This window comes from Myotis myotis, unplaced genomic scaffold (genome assembly GCF_014108235.1).
Source record: "Myotis myotis isolate mMyoMyo1 unplaced genomic scaffold, mMyoMyo1.p scaffold_m19_p_3, whole genome shotgun sequence".
NCBI lineage: Eukaryota > Metazoa > Chordata > Mammalia > Chiroptera > Vespertilionidae > Myotis > Myotis myotis.
In genome coordinates, this window is record NW_023416335.1 from 110605120 (window position 1) to 110617413 (window position 12294).

General features: G+C 37.4%; 1 protein-coding gene across 10 annotated transcripts in view; it reads left to right on the forward strand.

Annotated features, from left to right (window-relative positions):
* The window catches only part of ZMYM2 (zinc finger MYM-type containing 2), a 163692-nt gene that overhangs the window by 103169 nt on the left and 48229 nt on the right, over positions 1-12294 (forward strand). For 9 of the 10 annotated variants that reach the window (XR_004965691.1, XM_036296747.1, XM_036296751.1 and 6 more), the window contains 2 exons: positions 813-963; positions 3836-4008. The exons of the other annotated variant lie outside the window; for it this stretch is intronic. Coding sequence is in view for 8 of the 9 variants with exons in the window: in XM_036296747.1 (XP_036152640.1) it covers positions 813-963; positions 3836-4008 (324 nt within the window). In the remaining variant the exon portion in view is untranslated. The remainder of the gene's footprint in view (positions 1-812; positions 964-3835; positions 4009-12294) is intronic. 10 annotated transcript variants of the gene reach the window in all.

Below are 12294 nucleotides of genomic sequence, written 5' to 3' on the forward strand. Positions count from 1 at the left end.
GCCTCTTGCTTCTTGCAGTTGCAGTTTCTTTGTTGCTTTTTCTTTATAGTTGCATGTCCATGATGGGGCACCTTCCCACTGATGATTGCCTTACTATTTTAGTTACTTCCTAGGCTCTTTCATTTTCCTTATCTGGGTCTTCAGGTATCTTTGCTAGTGTGAGATAATTTAGACCTAGTCTACATCCTGGGAAACGCTGCTGCCCTGGAGGTTTTAACTTGTTCCCGACAACTGCATACTTGAAAAATCACTGGCACTTATGGGTTTGAGGCCAGGAGAAATAACTAAATAATTACTAACCTTGCTCTATTCAAGCGAGCCCACTCCACTCAGTCTTGAGCTTAGCAGCACAATGGGTAATGGCTCCATATTGAATATCTTATCCACAATAGGTCTGTTACTCTTAAGCTGTGATAAGAATGGGATTGAGCCTACTTGACTATACTTAACAAAATTATTTTTGAGTGAAAATGTTAATGTCATAATTTTCATCTTTTTGTTATATCTTCCATTGTTTTCTTCACATATCTCCAGTTCTATTAGCAACACTAGATTGCTGTATTGCTTTGGTGATGCTTGTACTATTTTTCTATAAGTTTTGGTTAGTTAATGATATTGAATTTTGTGGAGTTTCATCTAAATATAGCAGTGAATTAGGTGTCTGTGGTTTATTAGAAATGTATCCCCAAGGAAGATAACATTATATAGGTAAATGATTTAACTTGGTTTCTGTAAGCATGGCTTGTTTATTTCTTAAACTTGTTCTCGAGATGGTTGTCCTCTGCTTACCAAGGTTCCCATTATGCATTTAGAATAAAGTGCATCAATTCTGCAGCAGAACCTGTTCAGACGACTATAAGAAGCTGCATTGCATAGTTACATATTGCGAGTACTGTCAAGAGGAGAAGACTCTTCATGAAACAGTAAATTTCTCTGGCGTTAAGAGACCCTTCTGTAGTGAAGGCAAGTGTATATACAGTGTTGTTCATAACGTATTAATATTTAATATTCTTTTGCCAAATTATTTTCAAACTATTAAGTGTACATGTCCAAAAGAGCTGTACAATTTTAGTGTAGCTGAACATAACAAATTGAGTTTGCTTTTCTGTTGACTTGTTTTGTAAAAAATTTGGTAACATGCTTACCATTTCTGGGAAGTTTCTATAATAAAATCAAATCATTATCATACCATGTCATTTTTAAACATACAAATTATGACCCGAAAAATGACTTTTCCAAGTGGACAAGAATTCTTTTTTATTGGATCCATTTTTCTGTCTAGCATACTGCCTAGCCTACAGAAGTTTTCAATATACCAGAAAGAAAACTACCTGTGGCATTCCTAAATGGAGAAATACTCAGGTTTTCAATTTGGGATGCCAGAGAAACACTGACTTTTGTTAATAATGCATTTTGAAATTCTCTTTCCTCTCACACTTCTGCCCTGGGGTCCAGCAGCAGATTATAGCAATGGACTTCAGTCCTTACTCCATTTCTCCAGAGATAGGAACCATGATCGTCACTATGGGTTTTGGGCTCTTGTGCTTATTACTTTTCCCCAAATGTCACATTCTTGCTTGAAGTTGGCTTTCACTTTCTATTCTTTCTTTGGTCCCAAACACTGAACTCCCAGCTTTCCTATCTGCTATCCTCACCTATTATTTTCCAGTTAGTTATTTTTTTTCTTTTCCTGGATCCACTATTTCTAAGGATTTCTATTGCTAGTTAGGGCCAAGGAAAAGATTGGAGCTTCTTTTTGGCCGGAACCACCATCGCACTGTAATTTGCAAAAATGATTAACACAAAGGGAAAGTGGAGAAGCACTTGCTATATGTTCTTTAGGCCTTTGAGAAAACATGGAGTTATTCCTTTGTCCACATAAATGCGAATCTATAAGAAAGGTGATATTGTAGACATCAAGGGGATGGTCATTGTTCAAAAAGGAATGCCCCACATATGTTACCATGGCAAAACTACAACAGCCTACGTCACCCAGCATATGATGGGCATTGTTGTACGATTCTTGCCAAGAGAATGTATGTATTGAGTATATTAAACACTCTTAGGAGCTGAGATAGCTTCCTGATATGTGTGAAGGGAAATGATCAGAAAAAGAAGGAAACTAAAGAGAAAGGTTCAATAGAAGCGTCACCCTGCTCCACCTAGAGAAGCACATTTTGTGAGAACCAATGGAAAGAAGCCTGAGCTGCTGAAATCCACTATGAAGCCATGGCTTGATAAGTGTAAAAACATAAAAAGACTTCTGTATTGTTTAAAAGAAACACACAGTTTGAAAATCCTAAATTCCAGCAGTAGGGATGACAGCAGTACCAAAAGATTGCCAGTTTTTTCAGTATTATACATTTTACATAGAAGTTTGTATATGTAAGAGAGTACTGCTTATAAAACAAAGTATTCCAATTTTATAGGTTTATTTGGCACAGTTCATCTGGAATGAAAGGGTACTATGTTTATTAAGATCACAGCTATGATGAAAAATGACAGTGTTTCATTGAAAAGATTGATTCGGAATTAATTTAACCCTTTTTACACCTGAATTTTTGTGCAGTGACATTTTTAGTGATTCCTAAATCTGAATGTATTGGAATTAATGGCTAACATACATACTGGTGATCTTGTGCCCTTGGGATTATCTGGATTTTACTAAAATGAACAGATAAGTAGCAGCAAGTAGATAATTGGTGTTTAAGAACATAATTTTCAATGAGAGGGATGTAATCAGAGGGACTTAATCACTGTAGATGGGCAATAAAAGCTTAAAAAAAGGATTTGTGTCTTTTTCCTGTTTAATGTATTTTTTTTGCTTTTAACTGCATCTAATTTTCTATTGGAATCTGCCAGAAATAATGAAACATACCATCTGGTATTACTATCAAAATCTTGTTAGAAAAATGAAGCTAATAAGGTGAAATATTAAAAATAATTGTAAATATAGTTCAGAGTAACAAGTTATAGATTAATTGCTAAATAAATTATATAAGAATAATTAATTGCCAAAATATTATATATAAAACATTTGCAATTTAAGTTTACAGTTTGGAAAGATTTAAAGCTAGGTTGATGAGGACAGAGTTTGTGGAGGATTTCAGTAGATAAGGAGTGGAAGGTCATTCTTATGTGGCACAGCATGAGTCAAGTACAGAAGATTATTTAATCCGCAGATATAAATAAGATTGATATGTAAAAAATAAAGTAATGCATTTGCATAGTAGGTAAAATAAATATTTTACTGAAGGAATGGAATAAAAAAATGTTTTCTGTTTACAAGTCAATAAATCAGTTTTACATCCCTGACGGTCTTTGTAGGGTGGCAGACAAAAAGCCTAGAAAATTCCACTAAAGTGCCCACTTACCTGAATTATATCCTTAAGTTTGCTTTTGAGTGAAAATGTTAGTCATAATTCTCATCTTTTACTTGCAGTAGTCTACTCTGTTTCATTTACTAAAATGCCAATTTGTGGGGAGTTTATGATACTTAATAGAGCCTATAAGTCAGTTCTGAGACATTTCTAGATTTGAATGTCTTAGAATATTAATAATTTGAACCCACATGGTATCCAACATAATATTCCATGTCTTGTTTGAATTTTTACAGGTTGGTGTTAATCACAGGAGATTTCATAATTTTGACCAGGAGAGAAAAAGGACTTTATATGTGAATTTATAGAAAAATTTTAAAGCTAATGACGTATTTTCCATAAGCTCTTTCTCGCTCTCAAAAGTAGCTTTTAATGACATATATACCATAAGCTCATTCTCACTTTCAAAAGTAGTAGTTTTTTTTTTTTTTAATATTAAAACTTTTATTTTTCAGGCTGCAAACTGTTGTACAAACAGGATTTTGCAAGACGTTTAGGATTGAGATGTGTTACTTGCAACTATTGCTCTCAACTGTGTAAGAAGGGAGCAACTAAAGAATTGGATGGTGTCATAAGAGATTTTTGTAGTGAGGACTGCTGTAAAAAATTTCAGGATTGGTACTACAAGGCAAGTAATTAAAAATTTTTATGGTAATCATGACTTTAACCATTCTTTAAGAAAACACTGTAGTTATTACCATGATAAATATGGTAACTTACTTATTTTTTAAAAATGTACACATATTGAGTTTAGCCCAGATTATACAATTCATTAAAATTTTTGTCATTTGTAGTTTGTTCTTTATACCAAAGTAGCATTTTTACTTGTTTTATAACTTTGGCATTATTTAAAACTAGGATATACCTGTATTTTCAGTAGTGAAGCTCAACAAAATGAATTACTCTAAAATTTGTTTTCTTTATTTTACTAAATAGAAATATTTTTGGCGACTACTTAATAATCAGTGTTGAACATTATTAGGTAATTATTTTGGATACTTACAGTGTGTTTTACAACAGATTGTTCTCTTTTGCCTTTTAATTGTGGGTCTTTGGAGAATTTCAGATTGAAAGGATACTATGAATTTTTCCTGTTTTCTTTTGTATTATAATTAAAATAGAGAAATCTATTGGTTTCTTTTCTTTTTTGGGAAGCAAATAAATGTTTGGCAAAAGACCACACTGTTCTAGATGTTGCCATTTGTTACATTTTGCTATTTTAAAGGATAAGTGTACCTAATATTTTTATTTTATGCAGTGTTTAATGATTAAATTTCAGTGAGGTGGTGCATTTCAGAATATATAAGAATATGTTACTGAAATAACCACGGATAATTATCTATTTTTTAAAAATGTATTTTTATTGATTTCAGAGAGGAAAGAAGGGAGAGAGAGAAACATCAATGATGAGAATCACTGATTGGCTGCCTTCTGCATGCCCCCTACTGGGTATCAGGGCTGAAACCTGGGCATATCCCTTGACCTGGAATCAAACCGTAACCTCCTGATTCTTAGGTGGATGCTCAACCACTGAGCCACACCAGATGGGTTATCCGTTTATGTTTAATGTCAGTATTCTATACATTAAATACATTTTTATTGTTGTTCCTGATAAATCCAATACATATTTGGGTAATATGCACAGTAGCATTATTACATATTGTACTAAATTGAGTGTTTTGTCATATGGCAGCAATTTGTAAAGCAAGTAACAATGATTATTTTTCTGTAAAACCAATAGGAATACAACCTTAGAAATGAAAATGGAGTTGCCCCTCCTGCTTTATTATTGGCTTCTCCAGAGGCAGACAGTCAGACAGTCAAAGAATAACTTTCTTCTTAGTGCTTTCTACTTGAATCAGACTGTTTTCCTTCACCTTTCCTGAGTCCCTTCTATTTACTACTCCCTTCTACTCTCTGTCATCTTGAAAATGTGGTTGAGTCCCAACCAAATTATGATTTTTTGACCTTTCTTCTTCCACCTTTTTAATATAAGAACTCAAAAATTTAGGTTTTAGTTTATTTAATAGTGTGACCCTTATTAGTCAATCCAACTTTTATTAGAAAAATGATTCCCTCCCCCCAAATGGTGCCTCATCAAGGAATCTTAGAAAACTGTAACTAGCCAATCAAGTTGTCAGCTCATCTTTAGTCATGAGCATTTGCTGCCTAAATAGAGGAACACACATTGAATTTTCATTTTCTGTTATCTTTGTGCTTCAATTTGAGAGATATCTAGAATATAGATAACTCTACATTTTTATTTATTTTATTTTAAATATTCAATACTAGAGGCCTGGTGCACAAAATTCATGCACAGGGGGACGGGGTCCCTCAGCCGGGCCTGCACTCTCTCCAATCTAGGACCCTTCGGGGGATGTCCGACTGCCTCTCGCAGTCCGGGACTGCTTTCTCCTAACTGCCTGCCTGTCTGATTGCCCCCTAACCCCTCTGCCTGCCTGTCTGATCGCCCCTAACCACCTCTGCCTGCCTGCCTGATTGCCCCTAACTGCTCCTCTACTGGCCTGATCACCCTTAACTGCTCCCCTGTTGGCCTGATCGCCCCTAACTGCCTCTGCCTTGCCCCACACCTGGGACCCAGGATTCCCTCCTCCAGCCAGTCTCAGGCACCCTGGACCTGGGCTTCCCTCCCTCTGGCTGGCTGCAGGCACCCAGGACCCGGGCCAGCTTCGCCCAAGCATGTCGCACTGCTGGGGACCGTGGGCGGGCAGCTTCGCCTGGGACGCAGCCGTAGGCACCCAGGACGGCGGGGCAGGCGGCTTGTCCCTCTCCCGGGCTGCTGGTGCAGGTGCTGGCACCTGGGACCGTGGGGCGGGCAGCTTGTCCCTCTCCCAGGCTGCAGGTGCAGGCGCAGCCGCTGGCGCCTGGTACCATGGGGTGGGCGGCTTGTCCCTCTCCTGGGCCGCAGCCTGGCTGGTTTCCATTCCTCTCTTGCGAGCTCATTTGTGCCTGGTTGGTCCCCATTCCTCTCTCCCCAGTTTTGAGTGTCTGAGCTGTGAGTGTGTGATGACAATTTGCATATTAGTTCTTTATTATATAGGATACTTCTAAAATGTCTGCTTTGTTTCTTTGTCCCCCCTCCCCCCCAACAAGACATTTTGAATGATCTGGTCTATATAATGGTTTGGTTTTGGGTTAAAATAGTGGTTTATTGTATACTGTCTCTTCTAGATTGGAATAGAAAATCTGTTGAAATCATGTAACCAAAATATGCTGAGAATAAAATTGTATGTCTTCTCCCAGATTATTCTTTAGAAGGAAGTAGATTTAACTTTTCCTCAAAGTAACTGTTCCCAGGCATATTATGAAACCAGGTGGGAGCATAGTTCTTTTGTTCTCTTAAGTTTAAAGTTTTTGGAGAAAAAGGATTTGGTATTGTTATTAAATAATACCTAGGAGGTTGATATGTAGTGAAGATAGATCAAAATAAATAAAACTGTGTTTATTTTTTAGAAGGACAGAGATTTTACTTTTTCTCAAAGTAACTTTCGAAGAATACTACACAGTATTTCTTAAGAGAACTAATAAGCTTTTCTTAAACTTTTACTTCAAATTAAAGTTTGTTTGTTTTTTAACACAGATTTTGCTTTGTTTCACAAACTAGTATTAAGTGGTGGCAATACTAAATTCTTAAATGTGGAGGTCCTGTAATGTTTTACCAATGCAAAAGTATTTTTTTCTTTTTCGTCTGAACTGCTAAAAATATTGATCTCCCTCCCCCACCAGTACAATTATTCTTTGTTTTTGAAGTTACTTTTAGAAGGGGACTATCTAATATTCTTGCTTTAATATTGTGCTTTTTGAGTAACTGAATAATTCTTATTAATGCTTTGCATTAACCAATCACCTACTCTTTTATCACTTCATTTTAAAAAATGAATCACCCTATTGTATTCAGAAGATATACTGGGGAGTCATAAAGAATTTTTTTTAAATGACTATAAAACCCTCTATTTTATTTATGTTCATGGTTTACTTCCCCTGTCCCCTGTAAAACTAAGTTTGATTTTTATAATGGGGAACAGTGGATGTATATATATCAACGAAAAACCAGGCAGTTGAAACTGTCCAGTAAATGTAAAATATTACATCATTATAGTATAGGTTGAATGAACTTTTGTTATTGAAGAGATTCCTGTAGTAGCTGAGAGGTTGGATTAAGGTTTTATAATTAAGAGTTAGTACCTGCCTGTTATTTAGATTGTTTGAATCTGTGACTGTCAAACCCCCGACCCCCAAATGTCATATAGTCCCTGGTTTTCCACAGTGACAGGAAAACCACTAACTAAAGAAAATACTTTTAAAAAGTATTTTTTAAAAATATATTTTTATATTGATTTCAGAGAGGGAGAAGAAGAGAGAGAGAGAGAAACATCAATGATGAGAGGGAATCATGGATTGGCTGCCTCCTGTACGCCCCCTACTGGGAACCGAGCTCACAACCCGGGCATGTGCCCTTGGCCGGAATTGAACCCGGGACCCTTGAGTCCTCAGGCTGACCCTCTCTGTACACTGAGCCAAACCGGCTAGGGCTAACAAGTATTTTTTAAATAAGAGAGCTGAGTCACACTTTAGTTTTTGTGCTATAGAAATGTATTTCTCTTGTGATTGGGAAATAGTGGTGTTGGTGTTGGTGTTGGTAAGGAATGGTCATTAGTGATGTTTTCAAATTAGCCATCCTAGTTTTAGTTCAGTTCCAAACACATTACCTGGAGTGTGCATGAATGAATGTAAAAGAACAAAACAAGAACAAAAAGAGGTTCACCACTTTTGAATTTTTTATTATGGCATTAAATTTGGAATTAGTATTGAGTTCTGTTGTTATTCTTTTATCCTGAGAAAATATATACCAATTTTATTTCCCTTTGCAAATTGTCATTAATCTTGCTCCTTTTATTTTCTTTGGATAGAATCACCTAAATTTGTTTTGAACCTTCTGGAAGAAAGGGGCTTCAAGTATTGTTATTATAAAATCCAACTGTCTATAATTAACAAAAGAATGAAGTGATTTAATTGCTGAGATTCTTTGGGTGGAATGTTCTTGGGCCTCTGATATTCTAAATTATTGTGTAAATGGCAATATTAACATACATTAATGTTGCTAGAGAATCTAATTTCTCCATCGCTAGAGGAGTAGTGTTCTTGGGGTGCTGCTTGAATGAGTACTTCTGGAGGCTCCCACAGGAGGATGAGATGTGATAAAGGCTTTATTTTCATGGAGTTACATTCCTCGGTAAAGTCCCATGTCCCTTAACCCATTCCTGAAAAAGCTGCACCTGGGGCATTAGTAGAGCTGCTAGAAGCAAAGCCAGTGTCCAGAGTTTCCGTTCCATTGTGAAGTTGAGTCCCCTAGAGCATCAGGCTAGATTAAGTCCATTAGTCCATTGTGTGGGTCCCACATGGTCATGATCCACGTTGGGTGAGTGTGAGCCCCACAAGCCAGGAGTCAGGCTTGAGCAGCAAGGGAGCCAAGAGTGTTAAGAGGGCAAGAGAGTGAACTCTCTTTGTTAAGGAGTTTAAATAACAAATTTTCTTACCCTTGCAGTGGCTACACCTATTCTGGGCACAGTCTTCATCCCAGGTGTAACTGACAGATAAGCATTCTGCCACATCACCCAGACCTTATTGGGCATGTGGCTATTGTCCAGTCCCTTCCCCAGTTAACACCTGGAGAGTGTTAACTCCAGTTTCTTGGCAAAGCTGTATAAAGGGCATGATTCTCCCCTTTACTCCTTTCCTGTTAATAATAACCAGGTTATTAGCAGTATCAATTATCCCCTGAAAAAAATGAAACCTTTTGTAATCTTACAAAGGAGAACTTTGTGAAGGATATCACTAAGAGTCGATGAAATACTTGGAGTGTTTTATACAAATTGATTTGGCTTTTAGATGTTACATTGAGAACCTTCCTGCAGCATTTTACATTAGGATTTTGATTCTCTGGTTATTCACATTAACTCATTTTGTCTTTCCATTGTCTTTATTTTTTTATTATTTTTAAATTTTAATTTAATTTATTTATTTTTAATCCTCACCTGAGGATATTTTTCCATTGATTTTTTTTTGAAGTGTAAACAATACTAATCTATCTATAGTTGTCTTTATTAATTTTTTTTTTATTGTTGAAAGTATTACGTATGTCTCCTTTTTTCCCCATTGACCTCTCCCCGGCCACTACCCCCCCTCTCGCCCGCCCAGCACAAGCCTCCACCGCCCCAGTGTCCGTGTCCATTGGTTATGCTAATATGTATGCATAGAAGTCCTTTGGTTGATCTTTTACATCCTCCCACCTCCCTTGCTTTCCCTCTGAAGTTTGACAGTCCGTTTGGTGCTTCTCTGTTTCTGGATTTATTTTTGTTCATCACTCTATGTTGTTCATCATATTCCACATATGAGTGAGATCATGTGATATTCATCTTTCTCTGACTGGCTTATTTCGCTTAGCATAATGCTCTCCAGGTCCATCCATGCTGTTGCATATGGTAAAAGTTCCTTCTTTTTTATAGCAGTGTAGTATTCCATTGTGTAGATGTATCACCACACCACTTTTTAGTCCACTCATCTGCTGATGGGCACTTAGGCTGTTTCCAAATCTTAGCTATTGTAAATTGTGCTGCTGTGAACATAGGGGTACATATATCCTTTCTGATGGGTGTTTCTGATTTCGTGGGATATAGTCCTAGAAGTGGGATTACTGGGTCAAATGGGAGTTCCATTTTTAATTTTTTGAGGAAACTCCATACTGTTTTCCACTGTGGCTGCACTAGTCTGCATTCCCACCAGCTGTGCATGAGGGTCGCTTTTTCTCCACATTCTCTCCAGCACTTGTCATTTGTTGATTTGTTGATGATAGCCATTCTGACAGGTGTGAGATGGTACTGCATTGTCGTTTTGATTTGCATCTTTGGGTGATTAGTGATTTTGAGCATGTTTTCATGTGTCTCTTGACCTATATGTCTTCTTTCGAAAAGTGTCTATTTAGGTCTTTTGCCCATTTTTTGATTGGATTGTTTATTTTCCTTTTGTTAAGTTGCCTGAGTTTTCTGTAAATTTTGGAGATTAAACCCTTATCAGAGATAACATTAGCAAATATGTTCCCCCATGCAGTGGGCTTTCTTATTGTTTTGTTGACGGTTTCTTTTGCTGTGCAGAAGCTTTTTATTTTGAAGTAGTCCCATTTGTTTATTTTCTCCTTAGTTTCCATTTCCCTAGGAGCTGTATCGGTAAAGATATTGCTACAACATATGTCTGATACTTTGCTGCCTATGGATTCTTCTATGATTTTTATGGTTTCCCATCTTATGTTTAAGTCCTTTATCCATTTTGAGTTTATTCTTGTGTATGGGGTAAGTTGGTGGTCTAGTTTCATTTTTTTGCATGTATCTGACCAATTTTCACAACACCATTTATTGAAGAGACTATCTTGACTCCATTGTATGCTGTTGCCTCCTTTGTTAAATATTAATTGAGCATAATGGTTTGGGTTGATTTCTGGGTTCTCTGTTCAGATCCATTGGTCTACTATATACAGTGAGTGGCCAGATTATTATGACCACCTGACATTTGTAGACAAATTAGCCGTACACTGCATCGTATGGGATATGGAAGCCGAAGACCTGTTCGAACACCTTTGCTGTCTGCAGTTACCAAGATAAAACGGCTCCAATTCGCACAGGATCACAAGGATTGATTGGACAGCCGAGCATTGGAAAAAAGTCATGTGTCTGATGAATCACGTTTCCAGTTGCATCATGCAGATGGCAGAGTGAGAATTTGGTGGAAACAGCATGAAAGCATGCACCCCACATGCATGAGTACAACCCTTCAAGCTGGTGGGGGCAGGGTTATGGTTTGGGGGATGTTTTCCTGGCATGATGTGGGCCCTTTAATTCATGTGGAACAACGTCTGAATAGCACAACATACCTAAGTATCGATGCTGATCAAGTTCATCCTATTGTGTTGATGGCATATCCCAATAGAGATGGCTTCTTCCAACAAGACAATGCACCATGCCACGGTGCTCGTATTGTGCAGGAGTGGCTTCAAGAACATGAGAGAGACTTTACCTTGCTTAGGTGGCCCCCACAATCACCAGGTCTCAATCCAGTTGAGCATTTGTGGGACGAAGTTAAAAAAGCCATCAGGCAGCTGGTTCCACAACCATCAAATCTCACAGAACTGAACAGTGCTATTCATCAGGCATGGTGTCAGATTCCTCGCATCACCTTTCAACATCTCGTGGAGTCAATGCCAAGAAGAATCGCCGCAGTATTGAAGGCAAAAGGTGGCCCAACGGAGTACTGATGGGGTGGTCATAATAATTTGTCCACTCAGTGTGTGTGTGTGTGTGTGTGTGTGTGTGTGTGTTTGTTTGAAGTGAGCACGGTATTGAGAACATGTTTGAAGAAATAGTGACAGAAAACTACTGTAACCTGGTGAAGGAAAAAGTCACACAAATTCAGGAGGCACAGAGAACCCCAAGAAAGAAGAACCCAAACAGGCCCATTCGCAGACACATAATTAAAATGCCAAAAATTAAAGACAGAATCTTAAAGGCAGCAAGAGAAAAGCAAATTGTTACCTATAATGGTGCTCTCAGAAGGCTGTCAGCTGATTTCTCATCAGGAACTCTACAAAAGAGAAAGACATGAAGTGACATGAAGTATCTAAGATAATGAAAAGCAAGGATTTAAACCAAAATCACTATATCTATCAAGGCTATCATTCAAAATAGATGGTGAAATAAAGATCTTCCCAGACAAAAGAGGCTAAAGGAGTTTATCACCATGAAACAAGCACTGCAAGAAATGCTAAAGGGACTGCTATGATGCGAAGAAGAAATACAGAGAGCTAAAAACCTAGGCATACAGAATTAAAATGGCAATAAATAAG